The sequence below is a fragment of the Alternaria dauci genome, chromosome 3, assembly GCF_042100115.1.
Source record: "Alternaria dauci strain A2016 chromosome 3, whole genome shotgun sequence".
Lineage (NCBI taxonomy): Eukaryota > Fungi > Ascomycota > Dothideomycetes > Pleosporales > Pleosporaceae > Alternaria > Alternaria dauci.
The window spans coordinates 950797-972213 of NC_091274.1; the positions used below are offsets into that span (position 1 = coordinate 950797).

General features: G+C 52.5%; 10 protein-coding genes across 10 annotated transcripts; 6 read left to right on the top strand and 4 right to left on the bottom strand.

Moving 5' to 3' along the window:
• Positions 1-35: 35 nt before the first annotated feature.
• On the bottom strand, positions 36-1283 carry ACET3X_003969 (uncharacterized protein). Its single transcript, XM_069450122.1, has 4 exons — positions 1181-1283; positions 974-1083; positions 664-820; positions 36-584 (listed from the first exon to the last, which is right to left on the bottom strand). Coding segments are annotated over exons 2-4 (393 nt in total). The 5' UTR covers positions 975-1083; positions 1181-1283; the 3' UTR covers positions 36-349.
• A 791-nt stretch (positions 1284-2074) lies between these two features.
• ACET3X_003970 (uncharacterized protein) lies at positions 2075-3089 on the top strand (the record flags this gene model as incomplete). Its single annotated transcript, XM_069450123.1, has 2 exons — positions 2075-2729; positions 2782-3089. The coding sequence occupies 2 exons, from the start codon at positions 2075-2077 to the stop codon at positions 3087-3089; spliced, it is 963 nt and encodes a 320-aa protein (XP_069307948.1).
• Positions 3090-6355: 3266 nt separating this feature from the next.
• ACET3X_003971 (uncharacterized protein) lies at positions 6356-7297 on the bottom strand (the record flags this gene model as incomplete). Its single annotated transcript, XM_069450124.1, has 1 exon — positions 6356-7297. One exon carries the CDS (start codon positions 7295-7297, stop codon positions 6356-6358), a length of 942 nt encoding a protein of 313 aa, XP_069307949.1.
• A 656-nt stretch (positions 7298-7953) lies between these two features.
• On the top strand, positions 7954-9118 carry ACET3X_003972 (uncharacterized protein; the record flags this gene model as incomplete). Its single annotated transcript, XM_069450125.1, has 6 exons — positions 7954-7993; positions 8043-8113; positions 8183-8205; positions 8258-8316; positions 8380-8495; positions 8549-9118. The coding sequence occupies 6 exons, from the start codon at positions 7954-7956 to the stop codon at positions 9116-9118; spliced, it is 879 nt and encodes a 292-aa protein (XP_069307950.1).
• Positions 9119-10276: 1158 nt separating this feature from the next.
• ACET3X_003973 (uncharacterized protein) lies at positions 10277-12512 on the top strand (the record flags this gene model as incomplete). The annotated part of the gene is made up of 8 exons (XM_069450127.1): positions 10277-10302; positions 10407-10457; positions 10589-10608; positions 10669-10695; positions 10746-10781; positions 10834-10982; positions 11032-12419; positions 12470-12512. 8 exons carry the CDS (start codon positions 10277-10279, stop codon positions 12510-12512), a joined length of 1740 nt encoding a protein of 579 aa, XP_069307951.1.
• Positions 12513-12742: 230 nt separating this feature from the next.
• Positions 12743-14404, bottom strand: ACET3X_003974 (uncharacterized protein). The gene is made up of 3 exons (XM_069450128.1): positions 14001-14404; positions 13154-13831; positions 12743-13097 (listed from the first exon to the last, which is right to left on the bottom strand). The coding sequence occupies exons 1-3, from the start codon at positions 14103-14105 to the stop codon at positions 12948-12950; spliced, it is 933 nt and encodes a 310-aa protein (XP_069307952.1). The 5' UTR covers positions 14106-14404; the 3' UTR covers positions 12743-12947.
• Positions 14405-14873: 469 nt separating this feature from the next.
• Positions 14874-16618, top strand: ACET3X_003975 (uncharacterized protein). The gene has a single exon (XM_069450129.1). It carries the CDS (start codon positions 15172-15174, stop codon positions 16117-16119), a length of 948 nt encoding a protein of 315 aa, XP_069307953.1. The 5' UTR covers positions 14874-15171; the 3' UTR covers positions 16120-16618.
• A 582-nt stretch (positions 16619-17200) lies between these two features.
• ACET3X_003976 (uncharacterized protein) lies at positions 17201-17846 on the top strand (the record flags this gene model as incomplete). The annotated part of the gene is made up of 2 exons (XM_069450130.1): positions 17201-17642; positions 17728-17846. 2 exons carry the CDS (start codon positions 17201-17203, stop codon positions 17844-17846), a joined length of 561 nt encoding a protein of 186 aa, XP_069307954.1.
• Positions 17847-18527: 681 nt separating this feature from the next.
• ACET3X_003977 (uncharacterized protein) lies at positions 18528-19541 on the top strand (the record flags this gene model as incomplete). Its single annotated transcript, XM_069450131.1, has 1 exon — positions 18528-19541. The coding sequence occupies one exon, from the start codon at positions 18528-18530 to the stop codon at positions 19539-19541; it is 1014 nt and encodes a 337-aa protein (XP_069307955.1).
• Positions 19542-20358: 817 nt separating this feature from the next.
• Positions 20359-21294, bottom strand: ACET3X_003978 (uncharacterized protein; the record flags this gene model as incomplete). Its single annotated transcript, XM_069450132.1, has 1 exon — positions 20359-21294. One exon carries the CDS (start codon positions 21292-21294, stop codon positions 20359-20361), a length of 936 nt encoding a protein of 311 aa, XP_069307956.1.
• Between the last annotated feature and the right edge of the window lie 123 nt (positions 21295-21417).

Consider the following 21417-nt stretch of genomic DNA (forward strand, 5'->3'; position numbering starts at 1 on the left):
TCAGCCGATTCAGGACAGAGCACAATCATCCTTCACCCAGACACGCCAGGCAGATCAGTTATTTGATTCATGTTTTATTTCGTATCACGTTTATCATACTCATTAAACTTGTCCAAAAGCGCTATCCGCGATCAGCTTCCAACCATGGATATTCTCGCGAACATTCATGGCTGTACTAGAGAACGTAAAATACTCCCAAACAAACATGTTACATGTGTCGAGCACATCAGCCTGGAAAGACGACCATATCTGCTCTGTCAATTTGCTCAGGGCGGGCGAGGACTTCCCACAAGCCGACCACCCAGTCAGCTTGCAGCCATGCCGCTGCCCATAGTCTCACGCTCGGCCTTTACATCTTCTTGTCGTGTTCCTCTTCAGCAACGCTGTTCTCCGTTGAAGTAGTGCTCTGCTTCTCAAGTTCTTCGCCGAGAGGGCCGTGAATCTCTTCTTCAAACACGGGCTCGGTCTCAATGGTCTCGAACTTGGTTTTGAAGTCCTTCATGTTGTGGGTGGACGAGTTGCTTCGACGACGGGCGTAGGCCATGTTGGGCCTGATGTCTTCGACCTCGTCGCCGGCGGCGCCCCTGTGAAGATGTGGTCAGTCACTGACTCTGAGATAAAAGGTGTCTTGCTAGGTGTCGAAAGCAAGCTGACTGTACTCACCAATTGCCCTTGCCACTACCACCCTTCTTCGTCTTGGTCGGGTCAGTGTCAGCATGACCGGACTTGCCAAAGAACTTGGGCAGTCTCGCTTCACGCTCGGCAGTGCCATCGGCAATGCCGGCGTGGTCACGGTCAGTGAACTTGTGAGAGCGAGTCACTGTGGAAGTCAGTATAATGTACGAACATGTTCATGCCGTCTCGTAGTCTCCTGCCGTCTTGGGCCGATGAGCCATTAAGGTGGCTTCAGACGTTGCATGCCTGATGCAACAAAGGCAAGTGTGTGAGACATGAGAGAAAAGGAAGTACTTACTGGTTGGTGTTTGTAGCCGATGGATTGAATGTGAGTTGGTTGTGATGGGGATGGAAGAGAGTCAATGTGAGTTGAAGTACTCAGGAGCGGCGGGCTCGGAGCTACTGCAACTGTAGGAAGCTCAAGCGGGTCAGTACATGGTCTCGTGATGCAAGCTTTGACCCGATGGCGTCTTCTTGCGTGAAGCAACGCGGCCAGGATGCGTACCTTGCAGATCGGTGGACAAGTGGCAGCAAGATGTTAGCGACGACGATGTTTGCAGGCACGATGGTTGTTGACTTGGTGGTCAGAGGCTGGTGCAGTGTGTCTCACGCGGCTTGGTCAAAGGCGGGGAAGCTGGGAGGAGCTCCTGGCTTTATATCGCGACCAAAATGGGACCCTGTCAAGATGCGCCTCTAGAAGATTCGCCTCAGCTGCCCAGCTCCCACTGCTTCAATTGTGCTCATAGCTTCTGCCTGTGTAGAGTAACTTGACACTTGTTGTAGCACTGTTATCAGTCGGATCTTCGGTCCAGAGCTATGTAGGGAAAGAGCGAGGGGAAAGGTACGTCACCGGTACCTGGATCTCGCCGGTCGGTGTCGCGTGGGCCTGCGATGCTTTCGACACGGCACCGCAGCCATGCACAAAACGCCCGGAGCCATCAATCCCAGGATGCATATCGGGTCAATGAGATATCAGTGCCATACTGCGTCTAACTACGGCCTACTCATGGCCCCATGGCTTCACATCAAATGGTGGTTACCCCAGATTCTGGATGTATGCTCCTCGCACGCTAATGCGCCCTAGGATCCACTCACACAGATGCCGCCATTCCGCTTGACTCGGAATCACGTGTTCGGTCAGCTCGCAATCAGCCCTTTGTCGTATGACCAATCGCCGCGGAGTTCTCCCTGGTTTCGTCAGCAACGCTTTCTCCGCCTCCGAGGCCGCAGACCGTCTTCGGAAAAGTTTCCTGGGCGCGCCTCTCGTTGACCACGCTCCTTTCTGCCCGCAACCTTTCTCTCTTTCTCTCTCTCTTCTCGTAGTGGCCTTGCCTTTGCGCTCTGGTTTTGCGACATCCGTCCACCCCGCCATCAACGCACAGTGCGACAATACCCCACCATGGCCCCGCGATGCCTTCTGATCGGCACGCCGTCGATTGCGGCGCACCCGGAGCGACTCGACCAAGTCTACGAGATCCACGACCGCAATTCGACCGACCTGCAAATGCTTGATCGCATCGCTGCTGGTCTGGTCAATCTTCCCGCCGCCACATACGATGTTGTCCTCCTCCTCGCCGACGCCGACGGTACCACGCGCGAAAGTCACAGACTACTAGCACGCGATGTCATGAACAAAGTTGTCGGCGCGTTGAAGGTTGGGGGAGTACTCAAAAGCCAGGCCGGCCCATTTCAGGGTGCAGAAAAGACGGAGGCTATCCTGGCAGGGCTCACAGAGACGGCAGACGGCATGACCAAGCCCGAGCAAGAGGAGCCTGTGTCGATACCGCTCAAGTTTGGCAAGAAGGCAAAGGGCGTGAATGGAACAAACGGCACAAATGGCGCGAACCATATAGTCAACCCAGACGGCTCCGTCCAGCTCAACCTCAACCGCAAGCGCAACCAGCCACAGGCTGAGCCCGTCAAGCCGGTCGGTGTAGGCTTTGTCGACTTCAGTGATGATCTCGACGACCCAATAATCACAGGCGAAGACGATGATCTGATCGATGAGGACGACCTCATTACAGAGGCAGATCTGGCTCGTCCAGTCATTCAACGTGCGTCACTCCTTCCTTGCTACCTCACGTCCCTCTGCTAAAATATTTCCAGCCCTCGAATGCCAGCCCAAACCTGGCAAGCGACGACGCGCCTGCAAAGATTGTACCTGTGGTATGAAAGAGAAGATCGAAGCCGAAGACGCCGTTAAACGCTCCTCCGCCGACAAAGCGCTCAACTCCCTCAAGTTGGACGCCGACGACCTCGCCGAGGTGGACTTCACTGTGCAAGGAAAGGTTGGCAGCTGTGGAAACTGCGCACTGGGCGATGCGTTCAGGTGCGATGGATGCCCATACATTGGTCTGCCGGCGTTCAAACCAGGTGAGGAGGTGCGACTGCTTAACAACGATATCCAGTTGTAAGGGCTTGGGACTTGGACCATCATTGCATAACTTGGCGTACGGAGTAGGCGAACGACAATCTGGGATAGATAAGGTTGCTACATAGCTTTTTGGAGGGGACATGGACGACAGAACAACGAAGCGAACGAATAAATCTTGCCATCATAGCCCTTGGATTGAACTTTGATAACCCTTTCCCTGTGCATCTTAGCACCCACGTCCACTTCTACAGCTAAGTTATAGACTTCCCTGTCAATGTTTCCTCTTGCACAATATTCCATAGTGTGCGTTCGCATTTTCGCCCTGTCTTCCGCCAGACTCGGGCAGAAAATCTAGCAGATGCCATGCCTAACATGATGTTTACAGCAGGGCCGAACTGTAGGTAGACCGCCAGCGATCGAAGAATGGTGTTGAGTTACCATGTCCTGTCTATAGAACGGTTCCGCATCGTGACTCAGAGGAGATAGTTCAAGTTTCCAGATATTTGTTCAGTCTCCGAGCTCTAGTTCAAGTTTGAGGGCTGTTCGTCCAGGACCGTAGTAATCAGGACGACATTCAGACTGCTGAAAGCCGCACGACTTGTACAATGCCCTGGCAGGTCCACGACTCTCATCCACCCACAGGAAGATTGTGCTGCAACCTCCTTTTCCCATTTGACGACGAAGGTGGTAAATCAAGGCCTTCCCGACACCTCTTCCTCTTTCTTGCTCGACCACACAAAGTTTATGCAGCCACGCTAATCTCTTCATCCGTTGGTAGACGAGATATGCAATCAGTCTATCTGGCTCATCCCCTTTGAAGACCAAGAGCAGTCCAGTGTTCTTTTTCTTGAGTTCAACGTCGTAGTTGAAATGCTCGATTGCTGGGAAGACTTTTCTCTCGAGTTTGGCCACTTTGTCTGCGATTGTCGGGCGAGTCTTCGGCGGGAGGGTAGAGAAATCTTGAACTGCAAAACCAGCGGGCATGTGCGCTGGACGGTGTGGATCATTCATGGTGTCGCCGGTACGAGCACTGCGACCGAGACGGGAGGTTAGGATGTGTCAGCGCTGCACCGATTGTATGGGTGCCGCATCCACTTTACATTATAATCCGGTGCTCACGAAATCAGTAGGATCAGTGCTGGCAGAGACGTAAAAGATCATGAACGATTACAAGATTAGTACCGTAGTGGGGGCCCACGTGCTAGCGCGACTGAACATGTTCGTCTCCACGTGCACCGACGCGTCGCTCCTGCAACACATGCACACCTTTTGAAGGTCCCACAACTCTCAACCGGCCAGACGTCTGGACCAATATGACCCGCTTCCTGACAAGACCGCCGCAACAACCACACGGACGGTGAAAAGTCCAACTCGAATTCCTCGACCTTTCTGTCCGTCTGCCTTGAACTTTGCACCTCATTTCACGAGTCATGACTGGCAAGAGGAAACGCCCGTACTCGAACCTAGACTTTACGTTGAAGAAGGTCTTCAAGAAGGCAAGCTTTCGGTATGTCACTCATCTCATGACTGCCTGCTCGTACTAAGTTCTTTCACGGACCGTTACAACGCGAGGTCGTCACGGCTACGTTGGAGGGCGAAGATGTCTTCCTTCAGGCAGCAACCTCTTTCGGAAAGAGCTTGTGTTATCAACTGCCAGCGGTAGTGGACTTTGGAAGTACGCACAAGCAAGAGGATAGATGTTACGGTTACTGATCCTATTAGTTACTATCGTCATATCTCCACTGCTGGCACTGATGGTATGTTCTTCACTGTCCCATCGTAGTATGGAGTCTGACTAGCTACCAGAACAACCAAGTTGCTTCTTTGCGCAATGCCAACATCCGTGTTGAGACAATCAACAGCACTACACCTTCTGCAGACAAAAAGAGGATCATCTCCGACCTTCAATGTGGCCATCCCATGACCCGCTTACTCTACGTAACACCTGAATTCTGTCAAGGCGACAACTTCCGCAAGATCCTACGAGTCATCCACGCCCAGGGAGAACTGGCTCGTATCGCTGTCGACGAAGCTCATTGCGTTAGCGAATGGGGACATGACTTCCGCCCTTCATTCCAGCAACTGTCATTCTTCAAGACGGAATTTCCCGATGTACCAGTCATATGTCTGACAGCAACGGCAACGGCGCGTGTCAGGGACGACATCATCACTACGCTCGCCTTGGATCCCAAGAAATTAAAAATGTTCCGCATGAGTACCAGCAGGCCCAACCTCCACTACGAAGTCCGCTTCAAATCTGACGAACAAGACCACTATGACGACTTCATCAAGATGCTCAAATCGATCCACGCGCGCCGTGCCGAGAACGCTGAACGCGCCTCTCAACTAGCTTCTCAGAACCAACGTTCAGACAATGTACCGGGCATCATCTACACCTTATTCCGCAAAGACTGCGAATCTCTCGCCGCTCGTCTCCGCTCAGACGGTATAGGTGCGAGGCCCTACCACGCAGGTCTCTCGGTTTCAGAACGCGCAGACGCACTTTCAGGCTGGGTAGCCAATAAAGCCGGCTACGACGTCGTCGTCGCCACAACAGCGTTTGGCATGGGCATCGACAAAGAAAACGTGCGTTTTGTTGTCCACTGGCAAATCCCCAAGTCATTCGAAGGCTTTTACCAAGAAGCCGGTCGTGCAGGACGAGACGGCAAAGCATCGATTTGCATCTTGTATTACGGCCGTGAAGACCGTGATCGCGCTGCGCATTCGCTGTCGAGGGATATTGCGAGACAGCCTAAGCAAGGGACGGGGTTACAGGCTCAGCAGCAGCAGATGATGCATCGTGCGAAGAGCTTGCAGGCACTGGTTGGCTACTGCGAAGCGACGGACAAGTGTCGGCATAAGCTTATTGCTGCGTACTTTGCCGACGAGGAGACGCCTGAGTGTGACTTTGCGTGTGATTGGTGCAAGGACGCGGAGGCGTTGGTAAGGCGGAAGGAAGGTGGGTTGGCAAGTGAGGAGTGGTGTAGTACACAGAGGGAAGCGGGGAGATATGATGTTGACGAGTATGATTGACGTGTGCTATCACAACAATGTTGGGAGAATGCTAGTGGGAGTTCGGGTTAGCATGAGCAGGCGCAAGGATACATCTTCTGATCTACATCTGTGGTTTACGTATCTCATCGTTCATTGGTCGTTATGTCATCTACAGTCTGGCTTTCAGTCGCCGACACATGCATCAACGGCACCCCATATATCCTCTTCTGGGGTATTTACCACTGGTACCTCAACGCCACGCCTTGAACTCTCATACCCAACATCGTCTGGCACCGTAACAGCTGCCGTAATCTATCCGACGATCAAAGCCGCGCTTGGCACCAGACCCGCTTCCTTGAGAGTCATGCCAAAGTCACTGCGATCGTACGTCTTCTTGGGAAAGTTGGTGGTGAAGGTCGAGACGCTGGTGCCATCCTGCTCCAACGCATGTGCCACCTCGAAGAGCGTAGTCTCGACAGGAAAGTTCTTCATGACCCTTCCACCAGGTGTTTGCAGGGCCAAGCGTGCCTCCGTGTATGCGCTCGCAGGCTTGCTGGTAGTGGGACCCGAGGATGTAGCGAGGGGAGCTTGTGCAGGAGCGGCAGGAGGAGCCTGACCGGCGCGCTTCGCCTTCTCGATCTCAGCTTTGCGCTTTCGCTCCTGCTTGTCTGCTTCCAGCTTGGCCAGAACCCGTTTCCTTGCATCCTCGTCTGCCTTCTTCTCTGCGCGCTTGGCAGCAGCTTCCTTCAAGCGCTCCTTCTTCTGCAACTCTTCCCGGAGGTCTTGTGACTCCTTTGTAGCCTTCATGCGGATCTGCTCGTTTCGCTTGTGGTCCTCCTTTTCCTGCTCCGACTGCTTCGCGCGCTTGGCCGCCAGCTTCTCGCGCAGCTCCTGTAGCCGTTGCGCCTTCTGTTCCTCTGTGAGAGGGGCAATCTCCTCGGTGGACTCGGAGAACTGCTCGTGACCCGTCTTCTCGCCGTGGAACTGGGCTTGGTTTACCGAGCGGAACTTCTTGCCGCACTCATCGCAAACGAGCGACTTGGCTTCCTCGCCAGGCTGCAGCGCGGGTGGTTCTTCCGAGGCATTGGCGGCGGCGGCGGCTTGCTCTTGCTTGATGTCATCGATGGACTTGTCTTGGTTGGTTTCGAGCCAGTCGATGGCAGGCTGGAGGCCGCCAGTAGCCTTGACGGCGAGCTCTGCGCGTTCGCGTGGGAAGCCCATGTCGATGAGGCTATCTAGATCTGAAGATGCCATGTTGAACGTGGCGGAGGACGACGAGAGAAGTTGTGAGGAGGTTGGGATTGTTTGGTGGAGCCTCGGTTTGGGTGCTTGATTCAGCAAAGTTGTAGTTTAGTAGCAAGTCGGCGTGAGAAGTGATAGTCGTGGAGGAGGCTTCCGCTTTATGTGGGATGTGGGTGTAAGTCGGCGGTAGCGGTGGAACCTTGGAGAAGATGAGCCGTAGATCAGACGCGCCTCACCCTTGGAATGAAATGTTACTCTGGTACAAGGGAAACTAAAGGTTGAATGTCTCTTCACCTAGGGATTGTATTGTCTCTAGAAAGTGAGCGACGCTTGTGGGCAGTGGTTGTTTGCACAGGTGGACACTAGAGGCGCCTCGGAATTCCAGAATCAAGAGGCGTCGCGGGACGTCATAGCTACTTGTCCTCACCCATCCGCCCTTCCTCCCTACCACCTGCAACCACCCAGTTTCCAGACCCGCCTCGATATCCGCCGCTTGCGCACTCTGTCCCTGGGGGATTTTAGCTTTTAGATTCACTCCACGCATCCGCCCTCCTCCCCTTTCCTAGACGCCCGAGGTCGATCGCGACTCTACCCCGTACCGCGGATCTGATTACCAACCTAGGAAGACACAATCACCACCGCATACCTACAGCTCACGCGCGCCCACCATGTCCGTCGAGCTCGACCCCGTAGAGCTTGGTTTCAAGCGTACGCTTTGTCTATAGCATTGGGGCCATAGGTATACTAACCCGGCTAGGACCCTTCCAGCACGAGGTGTCGCAGACCCTCCGCTTGAAGAACCCGCACTCTGACCCGATTGCCTTCAAGGTAAGCAGGCCTCTCTATCAATTCTTGAATCAAACTACAATATCTGGGCGCGCAGCTGACACATGCAAGGTGAAAACCACGGCTCCCAAGCAGTACGGCGCCCGCGAGACCTGTCCCCACAACGACTAATAACGGGTGCTTTAGATACTGCGTGAGACCGAACAGCGGACGCATCGAGCCGGGCAAAGATGTCGAAGTTCAGAGTATGCATACCCTCCATGCGCGCATCCCTTGGAAGACTGCAGCAAACTAACGCATGTGCCCAGTTCTCCTCCAAGCCATGAAGGAGGACCCACCGCCAGATGCGAAGTGCCGCGACAAGTTCCTTGTGCAATCTGTACTCGTCACCGCCGACAAGGAGTTTACCAACGTTGGGTCTCTGGTATGTTCTGGACCAACAGCCACAGGTCGATGCATGCTAACAACTGCTTGCAGTGGTCGCACATTGAGCAGACCGCCAAGTCTTCCATCCAGGAGAAGAAGATCAGGGTCCTCTTCCTCGCTCCCGACGATGCCTCCTCGAACGCAACACCCGCAAGAACCAACGGTGTCAGCCGCGATTCGATGCTCTCTTCTCCGTCACCCGAGGCCGTGACTCCCCAGCGTGGCGTACCAGACGCTTCGGGGCCTGTTTCTGTTCCCCAGGACCGCCCATCAGACAGCAAGAACTTGGGAGAGATCAGAAACGAGACATACAACCCAGCGACAGGCGGCAACATGCAGTCGAGCTTCAGCTCTGCCGCTGGAACCGTCTCTAATGCTCTGCCGTCTTCGAGCGATATCGAGGCCCAGCTTGCTGAGGCCAAGGCGCAGATTGCGCGTTTGACACAGCAAGTTAGCGAGGCGACCGGTCTCCGCCAGCGAAAGACAGGATCCGCCCAGGACTCGAAGCAAGAAACATCGTCCTCCCTAAGCACACAGCAAGCCCCTGCGGGTGGCGTGCCTGTCCAGATCACAGCCCTTCTGTGCCTCCTCAGCTTCCTGATTGCTTACTTCCTCTTTTAAAAGTTTTCGCAAACCACCTTCTACATGGATACCAGTAAAATCACCGTGCGCCGTTCGCGACCCTGGATCTACAAAGTGCAGAGAGAGTGGGCGAGTCGGACGACATCTTTCTACACGCGAAGACGAAGAAATAGGGCGGTAGTATGGCGCTGGACGAAAGGATGGGTAACTGCATTTCTTTCCCGTTTGGGTATTTCTTGCTTGAACATAGGTCTGTTGTTGGTTACGCATACGGAGTAGCAGTTGCTTGGGAGGCATTAACACATTGGTGTGGAAAGTATCCATGTATCAACAGCTACATAATTCGGAGCTGCAGTGTCTTGAAATTGTTTAACACAGATAATGTCTACGTATATTCTACCTTGCACTTTGACCGTGTCGCGTGGTGATTGTCTGGTTGCGGCGATGTTCGCAGGTGCACTGGCCAATAGGAAGACGCGACTCCTCCATGGCAGTTGTGGGGTTGCGTTTGAGCATGCGCAAAACGAGTGTGAACAAACTTGTGGAGTCACGGACAGGATGTATGTCACCCGGCCATAGAAAAAATGGGGTCGGCCATAACCTAGCTATATTAGGTAGTTTTAATCTTAAAAAAGGTCTGTGTATATGCTAGTATAACCTAGTATAGATTATGTAATAGGCTAAACATATTTCTAACGTGTTCTAAACATGTTCTTAATTTTAAGTTCTTTTTTTCTAAATATCTCTATCTTAAATACAGATTTTTTATATTTTAAGATAGAGAATACTAGTTTTATCTTTTATATCTTTATTCTTATAAAATATAATAGATATATATAAGAATAAAGATAAATATATCTAAACATGTTTAGAATATGTTAGGCGCTAGTCCTAATAAATTTAGCATGGCCGACCCCATTTTTTCTATAGCCGGGTGACATGCTGCCTCAGTCACGGACTGCCCATGGTTCCCAACGTCATATCCTTACAAGTACAAGATAGTGGATACTGCCAATCCCGCGGTCAGAACACGCTCCGGATTGGCAGTGAAAAGGTGGGGCCAGCTGGCCTGCGGCGACTTCGGGCGGGCGATATGACTCTATAACAATTTCTGGCCACGATAAAGGCTGTCCCTGATCTCCCCCCTTCGCTCTGACATTGCCCCCCCTCCCCTTCCAAACCCCTTCAGCAGTAAAGATGTGTGGTATCTTCGCCTGCTACAGGTATGCTACACCCGTTGCGCGCCCGCAATTGCCCCTCCAGACGTTGCATTGCCTCGTTACCAGATGTTTGCGACCATGTTGATACATGACTTACTTCTCCACAGGCACCCCGATGTGCAAAAGTTCAAGCCGACTGCCCTGAAAATGGGCAAGGCGTAAGTCTCCCTCCCATGACCTGAAGGGGTTTCTGATTGACTAATCGCGCGCAGCGTCCGGTGTGTAAATCCGCCGAAACCTCGAGCTAGCCAATTCACCGCAAGGACTTCCATGCTGACTGACTGATAAGCCACCGAGGTCCAGATTGGTGTAAGCATCATCATTTCAACTCTTTGTGCGATCAAGTACATAAATACTGACACTTTGCAGCTGGTAATTGGGTTGCGAACGACACCAGTGAGTGACTGTAAGAGCCTCTAGGCATATACAGTACTAAACACAAACAGTTCTGGTTCACGAGCGCTTGAGCATTGTCGGCGTCGGTAAGAGGTCACACGGCAGTCATTGCTTTTGACAGAGGCTTACGTGGATTAGACTCTGGCGCTCAGCCGCTCGTCAACGATGAGGAAACCGTGTCTCTGGCTGTCAACGGCGAGATCTACAACCACCGAATTCTCCGCAAGTCCCTCAAGAACCCATACAACTTCAAGACACACTCAGATTGCGAGGTTATTATTCCTCTGGTAAGATCTGGCACATGTTTGACAATGGACAGAGGCTGATTGGCAGTAGTATCTTGAACATGACATCGATGCTCCCCGAAAACTCGACGGCATGTTCTCATGGGTCCTGCACGACAAGGCTCAAGATCGTGTGATCGCAGCACGCGACCCCATTGGCATCACTACCTTCTATATGGGCCGATCGAGCACTACACCAGGCGCCGTGTTCTTCGCTTCTGAGCTGAAGTGCTTACATCCCGTCTGCGACAACATCATCTCCTTCCCTCCCGGTCATGTTTACGACTCCAAGACCGACTCGCTCACGCGATACTACGACCCCAAGTGGCTTGTCGAGCCAGAGAACATTCCTACAAAACCTGTAGACTACAAGGAGTTGAGGCAATCATTGGAGCGATCAGTGCGGAAACGCATGATGGCGGAAGTTCCCTTTGGTGTACTTCTCTCTGGCGGTCTCGACTCAAGTTTGGTGGCTTCGATCGCGCAGCGGGAAACTTTGCGGTTGAACGAGGCGACGAGAAAGAAGACTGCTGCGTCTACTGGCAACGCCAGTGAACAGCAGAACCAACTAGTTGGCATCGATGACTCCAACGAGCTTCAGACAGATCTGCTTCTAGGACAGCTCAACTCCTTCTCTATCGGACTGCCCAACTCTCCTGACGGCATCGCTGCGCAGGAAGTGGCCGACTTCCTGGGAACCAAGCACCACACATTTACCTTCACTATCGAAGACGGACTCAACGCGCTTACAGATGTCATCTTCCACCTTGAGACTTTTGACGTAACAACCATCCGCGCCTCAACACCCATGTTCCTTCTCAGCAGAAAGATCAAGGCTATGGGAGTCAAGATGGTTCTTTCAGGAGAAGGCAGCGATGAGATATTTGGTGGGTACCTCTACTTCCACAACGCACCTGACAAGGCTGCTTTCCACCAAGAATGTATCCGCCGCGTCAAGAACCTTCATCTTGCAGACTGCCTTCGCGCCAACAAGTCCACATCTGCCTGGGGTGTTGAGGCGCGTGTGCCTTTCCTGGACAAGGACTTCCTCAACACAGCCATGAACATCGATCCCCAGGAAAAGATGATCGATCGCGAGGCCGGCCGTATTGAAAAGTACATCCTGCGCAAAGCTTTCGACACTTCCGACGAGCCAGAGACGCAGCCCTACCTTCCAGAGAAGATTCTCTGGAGACAGAAGGAGCAGTTCTCTGACGGTGTAGGCTACGGGTGGATTGATGCGCTCAAGGACAACGCCGAGCTACACGTCACCGACGAGATGATGAAGAACCCAAAGAAGGAATGGGGTAACGATATCCCGGACACCAAGGAGGCATACTGGTACAGGTGCATGTTTGACGAGCACTTCCCCAGCTACTGTGCCGATACTGTTATGCGATGGACACCTACCTGGAGCAACCAGACGGACCCTTCTGGACGGTAAGTTTCCCTCTTCAGGTTTGGCTAGATACAAGACTAACATGCCACAGTGCCATTGGTGTTCACGAGCAAAAGTACAGCCATGCTAAGTAGACGCTTCTTTCAGCATTATGGGACGGGGCTTATACGATAGAAGCTATGGATCTCATTTCGTGTCTCTTCTGGCGCTTATAGACTGCTTGGGGGCGAGATATACCCCATGAGGAGTCTGTCAAGGTTCTGTCTTCAGCACATCAATGTATCATTTTGCATGAAATTTGTTGTGCACAACATCGTGACGACTAATCATCGTACGCAATTCATCCTTTGAAATGATGAATAGACTCTAACTTCATGGTACAACATTATCCCATCGATGGTGCCCAAGCACGCACACACATCTCTTTTTTTCCTACTGGGTATCCAAGACTGGTGATACAAGTACGTAAACAAACAAACTTTTTTGTAAATCATACCGTCATCCAGCGGTAGATACAAGAACGCCAGACGTAAGACACGAGCGATCGCCTATGAACGCAGCAGAAGACATTACGCCTCGAGAGCAGAGGATGCCTCGCCGTTGCCGAAAACGCGGAACTGGATGAAGATGGTTACGTCTTCGACCATTGTACCGAGGGAGCCGATGAGCCAGGGGAGGTTGGTAAGTATGTATTCCTTTTCCTGCGAGTGGAAGATGATCTGAGTAGTGTTAGTTGGGTAGTTCCAGCTGAAAATAGCAAGGTGGGTAGACTTACTCCCGCGCCATAGGTAGCATTGCCCAACAAACTCAACATGAAGAAGAGCAGCGACAAGCCTTCGCAAGACCTTTCCTGCTGGTTCTTGATGATCTGAGGGATACGTGCCCCAAGATAAGCCACTGCGCTCGCGTAACCCAAGATCATTGCGCCGACTGGGTTGTCCGAGGTATCCTCGGTATTGTGCTGGGGCTGGGGAACCCAGACACCAGTCTTCCACGCGATAGCCCATCCTGCTGCGCCGACAACACAGACTCCCACGATGCTCAGCGCGTTCTTTACCCACTCACTCGCACCATCGCCGACGTCGGGGATTGTAGGGAGAGAGCTGGCGCGGCGCCTGCGGCTCGCAGCCGAATCGCGCCTGTGACTGCCAGGCAAGCCAATGTTGCTGCTGTCGCGACGACCGAGCAAAGGCGCCTCGATGCTATTGGTAGACTGCGTGGAAGTCTTGCGCTGGCTACGGCGCGAGTTCTTCATGTTGTAGTAAACGCATTGCGAGATGAGGACGAGGTCAGCGAAGCAGAAGTAGACGGCAAGGGCGATGACGGTGGGGACGAGACCGGCCCAGAGAGCGCCCGCGAGGTTCGTCACGTCGCCAATAAACCAGACGGCGAGGAAGGCGAGGGAGATGCCATCTGCAGAACCGGATTTGTAGTTTTCAATTAGTTGTGGGACCTGGAGGTGGTGGTTAGATCAAGGTACGGTGATGTATTGGTGTCGCGTGCTTGGAGGCTCCCAGCTGCGGTTCTATGAATAGCACAGGCAGCATCCGAGACACATGGCGAAAAGGGCAGCCAATGTGTAGGGAGATGAAGACAACGAGGTTGTATCAGTTGTTACTCACCAACAGGAAGATCCATGAAGCTAACGAGATTGACCCAAAGACACCCGACAGCGCCTCGTGAGTCGTCAGCGGCAGACTGGGGTGAGACATGGCTGCAGCAAGCATGGTGCGTTACGATGTTTGCCGACACAGCGCGTCGTGCGACCTATACAAGTAGACGCAAATAATAGTTTTCTTCTGTGACAAGGGCGTGCAGGAAATCGTGCAGCAAGGCTTGACGATATGACGCAGGTCCAGACGGAGGGAATGCCGGAAGCAGGCCGGTCCAGCCGAGGTAGCCTGTTAGGGAGTGGGGACGGCAACCGAATTAGCAGATTGAAAAGATAGTTGACGAATGGTATTTGGTGATTTTCAAAGGCAGCATGCGACGAAGGCACAAGGCGTGCAAAGGGTCAAAAAGCAGCAGTGTGGTGGGCTAGCAGTGCTGTAGTACGGGACCCTGGGGGCCCATGTATGCCTCTGCAAATTGCTGACGTTTCTGTTGAGGATGCACATTTTTCATTCGGGGTTTCCTTTGACTGCCCAGACTTTGCGATGCGCACTATGAAGAATGTTTGTAATCGGACAACTGACTGTTTACATGTTTATAGAATGCCCTTGACTTGCACTGTAGCGGTGTTGAAGCCTCTATGAAGCGTGTCAGGGGACTGACATGCAACACTGCTTGTTCACGCGACCAACCCATGGAGCCACTGCATCTTCAGACCTACTCACCGTCAACATGATTGATTATGCAGAGTCTTCGACAAGGAAATGACTCGTTTGTCGTTGGCCGTTTTAGAGGGTCCGTCTGTCAAAGCTCTAGAACGTTTGTGGGCGGCTGAGTGCACTGCAGGGCGTCGGCCCCGGCTCAGCACCCTCTCCCGACCTAAATTTGGCTGTATGCGTGATCACTTGCCGCTCCACTTCTCCTCGTCACCTTAGCAAGCACATCCACCGGCTTCCGGTTCGACACTCGCTCAGTCTTCTATTGTCACTTCACTTTCCTGCCCTCGTTTATTCGCTTGATATATACATACACATCGCTTCAGTAGCCTACGCGCCTTTTCACCTCTAACCCCCCCCCCCCCCCTTAATACCACTAATCACCTGTTCGTGAAACGCGCGTCAGGTCCAGAGTAAAAAAACCAGCTACCACTCGCTGCCTGTTTCCATCAACAACTCGCCCAATATGTTGCCCAAGGCCTGGCTGTCGGTTTTTGTCCTCGCCGTCGCATCCTCGGCTTTTACACTTGAGGATCTCCACATGGACGGCATCAATCAGTACATCCACCAGGGCAAGAGGCAAGATGCCGAAGGTACCGGTGCCTCAGCATCCGCCGCACCGCCGACATCATCAGCTGCACCACCAGCTTCATCGGCCGCTCCTCCGGCCACATCGTCGGCCGCGCTCCCACCCACATCAGCAAGTCCCCAGCCAGAACCTTCAACCACGAACAATCCAGCACCGTCCGACGACCCCACATCCGACGCTCCTGCGCCTTCGACTCCTGCAGCCACACCAACTGCCGATGGCGGTAACAACAATAGCGACAACAACAACAACAACAACAACAACGCGCAAACGACTTCACAAGGCCCAAGTGCCACTGGTGGTGGCGACAGCGCTGGCAACTCACCAACCCCTACGCGTGACGCCAGCTCTTCCGTAAGGACAACAGCAATCGTCAGGACGACACCTCTCGTTTCAACTTCCCTTTCAGAGTTTACCACGACTGTCACCTCCACCCTCGACAACGGCCAAGTAACCACTGCGACCTCGACAGGCACCAGCACTTCCCTCGCCACCACTGGACTGTCCGTCGTCACAGACCCACCAACTGCACAGGCAGGCGACAGCGACAATAGCGGTGGCATCAGCGATTCCAACAAGAAGGTTATTGGAGGTGTTGTTGGAGGTGTGGGTGGTGCCCTCCTTCTTGGTGGCATTGCTCTTGTTTTCTGGCGCTTGAAGAAGCGCCAAGCGCGCGTCCACGAAGACGACGATGACCTCATGGCCGGCACGGGCTCAGCCCTCGGCGACAAGCCCCAGAACGGCACTGGTTCGTCGCCCTTCCAGTCGAACCTCGAGCAATACCACAACCCTGGAGGACGCCCCAATGCGGCTGCCAACTTCTAGGCGAAGCGTAGCCCGCACAAAGTACACAGGCCTGTTGCGAGGGTCCGTCACGATACCAACGACTATCTGCGGAATTTGTCTGAGCTGGAAGCGATTTTGAGAGACGAGGGCAATATGGAGCTTGTATATACGGCGCAAAAACGGCTATAACAATCGGATCTGGAGATGGTGTTTCTATTACTGAATATGGTTTGCGTGAGTATGGTGCATTGCACATGCTGATTCGCGATGCAGATTAGTCTATACCGTCGCATCGTGGTCAGTCTGTTATCAGACTGCACAGGTGTACATTAAACGTATAGCATCAACCAAGGAAGAGGCAGCCGACCACTTTCGACCGATCTTTTTTTCTTCTCGTCCTGGCAGTGTCGTTGCAATTGCTTCGTTCACCTGTTCAACTTGTTGTAATCGAGCGTGGCATGTCTTTCTTGCCTTTCTTTGTTGTTTTAGATAGTAATACCCCCCATAGCGAATTCGATCAGATTGATAAAATCTTTCATCAATTACATCATCACCCTTATGCACTCCTTTATCCTCATACAGGGTGTTGTTCTTCCCTTCGAATGTCTACGTGTGCGCATGTCATGCGCGTCCAGGGGTTTGAACATGGTCGTGTTTCAGCACTGTCGCAGCAACCACCACGATACTTTCTAAACAAGCTTTGTGACCGCTGGGCCCCAAACTCGTTTGGCATGAGAAATGCATGTTCGGCGCTTCGGATATGGAGGGGTTTGGCGTTACTTAGGTGCAGTTGGCCCCAGTGGGTGTTTTGAGGCTGGCATTTGGTCTCTTGCTCTTAGTCTCTTTGTGGGCACAGTTCGATATTTACACTCGTTTGGTTGCGATTAGTTCTTTGTATATACAGGCAGTGCCAATATACTCTAATAAGGTATCTGACGATTCTGGTATCGAGGAGGGTTTACGCACGACATCTCTGAGGCCTAGCAAATAATCAGTACCGACATCTCTCACGCAAACGACAACGTCTTTCCATACCGGCAGAAATCGGTATCGACAACTTTTACGCCCGACCCATCGTCCGCAATCATAGTTCTCGACAGGAACCAATCAACACACAATCATGTTCCTCCCTACCGCCCTGCTTGCTTTGGTCCACCTCGCACTCCCCGCCCTTTCCCACGCATCTCCACAACCCGCTCTCGTCTCCTCAGACTGGGAAATGTCCTTGGTACCCCGACATCAACTCTTCCTACGTCAACTCTCCGACTTGCAGACCTTTGACGGCAATCTTGGTGGGACGCGTGCATCCGCCATTACAAATTCTGGAGACAAAGAACGCCCGTTCCAAGTCGATGGAGATACGTTTACCAGTTTCGACACCGCGGCACAGAGAAGTTGCGATAACCAATTTCAAGGGTGTAGTGATACTGCAAACAAGAGTGGACGAGAGGGAGGAGGAGGTGGTGGTGGTGATGGTGATGGTGATGGTGGCAGAAGGAACAGGGGAAAGAAGAGACAGGACGGCGGCGGTCTGAGTGTGAACGACTGTGACGAGCAGAAGAGTGAGTGATACCGTTCCCTCCATCTCCAGAACTTAGAAGAAAAGCCAACTTTCAAGAGTGCATGCATAGCTAATGTTCTTGACAGATAAGTGCAACAACGCACAGAAGAACGCGCAAGTCAAGGACTTCAATAGTGCAATCGCGAGCACAAATATCGGGCCCGATCCCGACTTTCCCGACTTTGACCTCATCTGCGAAGGCTAGTCGAGGGGAAAATATGGGTTTTCTCATAGTGTATGTGTACCGAGCCTGGTACTGGCTTCGAAAGCATGGGGGTTTGTGCTGCATTGAGCGTATGTGCGTGTTAGGAATATGATAATGATATCATATCGTGAGAAGAACGATATGCCTTCTTCTGACACAAGATTTGTTTTCGAACTACAAGGTTTTAATTTCACTGACCGCATCACGTGGATACGTTCCACGCTAAGTCAAGACATGTTTACTTTGACTTTTCTTCATCTTTCCACTTACCGACTTTCTCCACCGACACACCCTCACAATGCAGTCGAGGATGTGTAGTTACGACTATTAGATCGTCGCTGCTCATCTTGCTTATTTATACCAACGCATCGCGGTTCATGATGCCTCGCACGCTTTTCACTGTCTCCGTACGCGCTAAGTCGATGGAATACTTCTCGGGCGGCCATCTGACTTATTGAATTACCGGAAAGTCAAAAAAACCTGTTAGCGTCAATGGCACCAAAATCTCGCGCTGTGACGGCGAAAGCGCTGCAATCACTGCTTGTACATATCGGCGCACCATCATCAGGAACAAAAGCAGTACTCCAAGAGCGTTTCCAACGCGATATCAGAAAGTCTCGTCTTCTCAAGAACCAACCATCACGGAAAGCATCAGATTCAGCAACCAAGAAATTTCGCATCATGAGCATCGATATGGGAATCAAGAACCTAGCATTCTGTGAGGCAGACGTTTCTTATCCGTCCAAGAATAGCCTGGATGCGAGAATGAAGGTTTTGAGATGGGAGAAGGTCAATCTTACCGAGGCCACACACGATGACATACACGAACTATCGGAAGCTACAACTACAGAGCAAGACACGACGGGTGCTGATGAGGAATCAGATCCATACTCTGCGGATGCTTTGTCTAAGACAGCGTACGGATTGCTCAAGAATACGATTCTGACAGGGTCGCCAGACATCGTCTTGATCGAAAAGCAAAGGTGGAGATCTGGAGGTGGCAGTGCCGTGCAGCAGTGGACTCTCCGCGTCAACACGCTAGAAGGCATGTTGTGGGCGGTACTGCAAACCATGAGCGCAGAGCGGCTAAAAGGGGGGGCTGAAGCCTTGGATGCAGAGAACGTGTACGAGGTCTTCAGTGCAGATCCGAAACGTGTTGGACAATATTGGCTCACCCAGGCGACTGGGCATGTTCAGGAAGTGGACAAGAAGGTCCAAAAAGTCACGGATGATCTAGAAGTGGAAAGCGGAGCGGAAGGAGACAAGCCGGTCACCAGAAAGAAGCCCAGTCGAACCAAGGCAGAGAAACAAGCCAAGATTGCCATCCTCCGCTCATGGCTCACTTCAATACCTGCTTCTACAGCATCCGCAATGCGCGCTTCGACACCGAGCATAACGTTTAGTATGGCGCCAGGCGCTGAAGCCACCCGTGAAGCGCTGTGCGGGCCTCTAGAGTCCAGAAAACCCAGGAAAGCCAAAGGAGCCCCGACAGACGCACACCCCACACAGGGTCAACTCAAGAAGCTGGACGATATCACAGACTGTTTCTTACAGGCTGCTGCATGGGTTAGTTGGGAGTCAAATCGTCTCCAGCTCCAGGAGGTGTGGAAGCAGAAGAAGGGTAGCGATGGAACAAGACCAGAATTGACAGATGAGGTCTTACTAGAGATGCTCCACAAGATTGAGGAGTCTTGATGCCACCTATTGAACCTTTCTATCGATCGCGAGCTCATTGCAACTACGTGGAATGGAACAGAGTACCTCAAATGCGTGCGAACTAATCTGATAATGCTGAAAGCGCATGAAAAGATAGATGCAATGGCTGTCGTGAAGCTTAAGTGATCATATCAATATCCAAACCATGAGGAGCGACAAAGTAAACTTGGTCGTGCTCACATTGCGCACTGCTTGGTTTTGCTTCGGTACAACGTGTCCGAATAGAACAAAGCGAACCATGTCTGCATACCCCACTTGGCGTATGACGTGGCAGCCTTTGTATGAAACTTCGCCCAACCATACCTGACGCCGGCTGGGTGTCCCCGAGCCCCGAATTGCTTGCAATATCATTGCCAGAATTTCCAAATTCTGCCAGGAGTCTCTATTTCCACTTGACGGTCTCGGTGGCGCAATGGTAGCGCGTTGGACTTCTACTAACTGTATCCATGGTTAATCCAAAGGCTGCGGGTTCGAGCCCCGCCCGAGATGCTTTTTGCTTCTTTATGCGTCTGTCTGTCTGGCTGTCTGTGTGTCGTGGGCTGCATGTATCTTGTGTGCAAAGCGACGAGGTGGGCGGGTAAGGTTTGCCGGACATGAGTTTTTGCTTGGTGGGGAGGGGCAGAACATCAAAGCCACGCGGGAGCTCTTCATCTACTATATTTCGCAGTAAACTCGTAGGGGATGATGAAGCATTTGATTCTGAATAAAGGTTGTTGCTAGGATTGTTTATGCGCCGTGACACCAATAGCGCCATTTACATGCCGACTTTTACACATCCAAACTTTTTACACAAAACTCAATCGGTCAGCTCGGCGCTCCGAGTGACCTCCTCCTTCATCTCCCTGCCCTTCCTGGCGAGCAGGTTGAGTGCGCTGCCAGCAAGCACGAAGCCACACTGGTCCTGCGACAGAGTGTGCTTAGTCTTGACAACCTTTTTGCTACCATCCCTCTTCTTGAGGACAAGCTCAACCTCGCCCTTGCCACCGCTCTTGAGTACGTCCAACAATCCCCTTGTGGCGACCTGGTCGCACGCTTCGAACGCATCGTAGTCGGCTTCGTTAGCGAAAGTCAGAGGCACGATACCCTGCTTCTTCAGGTTGGTCTCGTGGATACGGGCAAAGGATTTGGCGAGGATGACCCGGCCACCGAGGTATCGGGGTTGCAGCGCAGCGTGTTCACGTGCAGAACCTTCACCGTAGTTGTGCTCTGCTACGACGAGCCATTCGATACCCTGGTCGCGCCACCTCTTCGCTAGTTCTGGGATACCTGATGTTTTGCCGTCCATGTCGTAGGCGACGTTGACTTCATCTGTCTGCGCGTTGACAGCGCCAATAAGTGTGTTTTCAGAGATGTTGGGCAGATGGCCCTTGTACTTGAGCCATGGCCCAGCAGCCGAGATGGTGTCTGTCGTGCATTGTCCCTTGACCTTGTACAGTACCATGAGGCCTGTAAAGTCGGAGTCGGGGAATGGTGGGAACGGATCGAGGAGCGCCAGGCGGCTGGAGGTCGGCGAGACGATGACATCTACGCTAGGGTCTGGGATGCCTGGTGTGGGCATGAAGTCAGGGTTACCGTCTGCGAAACCGGCGGAGGGGAGGTCAGAGCCCTTTGGTGGCGCAAACTTGAAAGGCTTGCCGTCTGGTGTCGGAATAGAATCAGTCATGGGATTGAAGGTTGTGGAGCCAGAGTACGACATGGCAGTGATGAGCTCAGGAGAAGCGAGGAAGTTCATTGTAGCTCGGTTGCCGTCGTTGCGACCGGGGAAGTTGCGGTTGTATGAGGTCAAGATAGCGTTGGATTCGCCCTTCTTTACGTCGTCGGTACGCTTCCATTGTCCAATGCAAGGACGTGGAGG

What these genes read in the sequence shown, in the direction of transcription:
- ACET3X_003974 (XM_069450128.1), bottom strand. Translation starts at nt 14,105, where the DNA reads ATGCTTGCTGCAGCCATGTCTCACCCCAGTCTGCCGCTGACGACTCAC. An exon ending in CTTCATGGATCTTCCTGTTG is followed by an intron (nt 13,832 to 14,000) that starts GTGAGTAACAAC and finishes CACCACCTCCAG; the next exon opens with GTCCCACAACTAATTGAAAA. An exon ending in ATGCTACCTATGGCGCGGGA is followed by an intron (nt 13,098 to 13,153) that starts GTAAGTCTACCC and finishes AACACTACTCAG; the next exon opens with ATCATCTTCCACTCGCAGGA.
- ACET3X_003975 (XM_069450129.1), top strand. Translation starts at nt 15,172, where the DNA reads ATGTTGCCCAAGGCCTGGCTGTCGGTTTTTGTCCTCGCCGTCGCATCC.
- ACET3X_003969 (XM_069450122.1), bottom strand. An exon ending in GGTAGTGGCAAGGGCAATTG is followed by an intron (nt 585 to 663) that starts GTGAGTACAGTC and finishes ACATCTTCACAG; the next exon opens with GGGCGCCGCCGGCGACGAGG.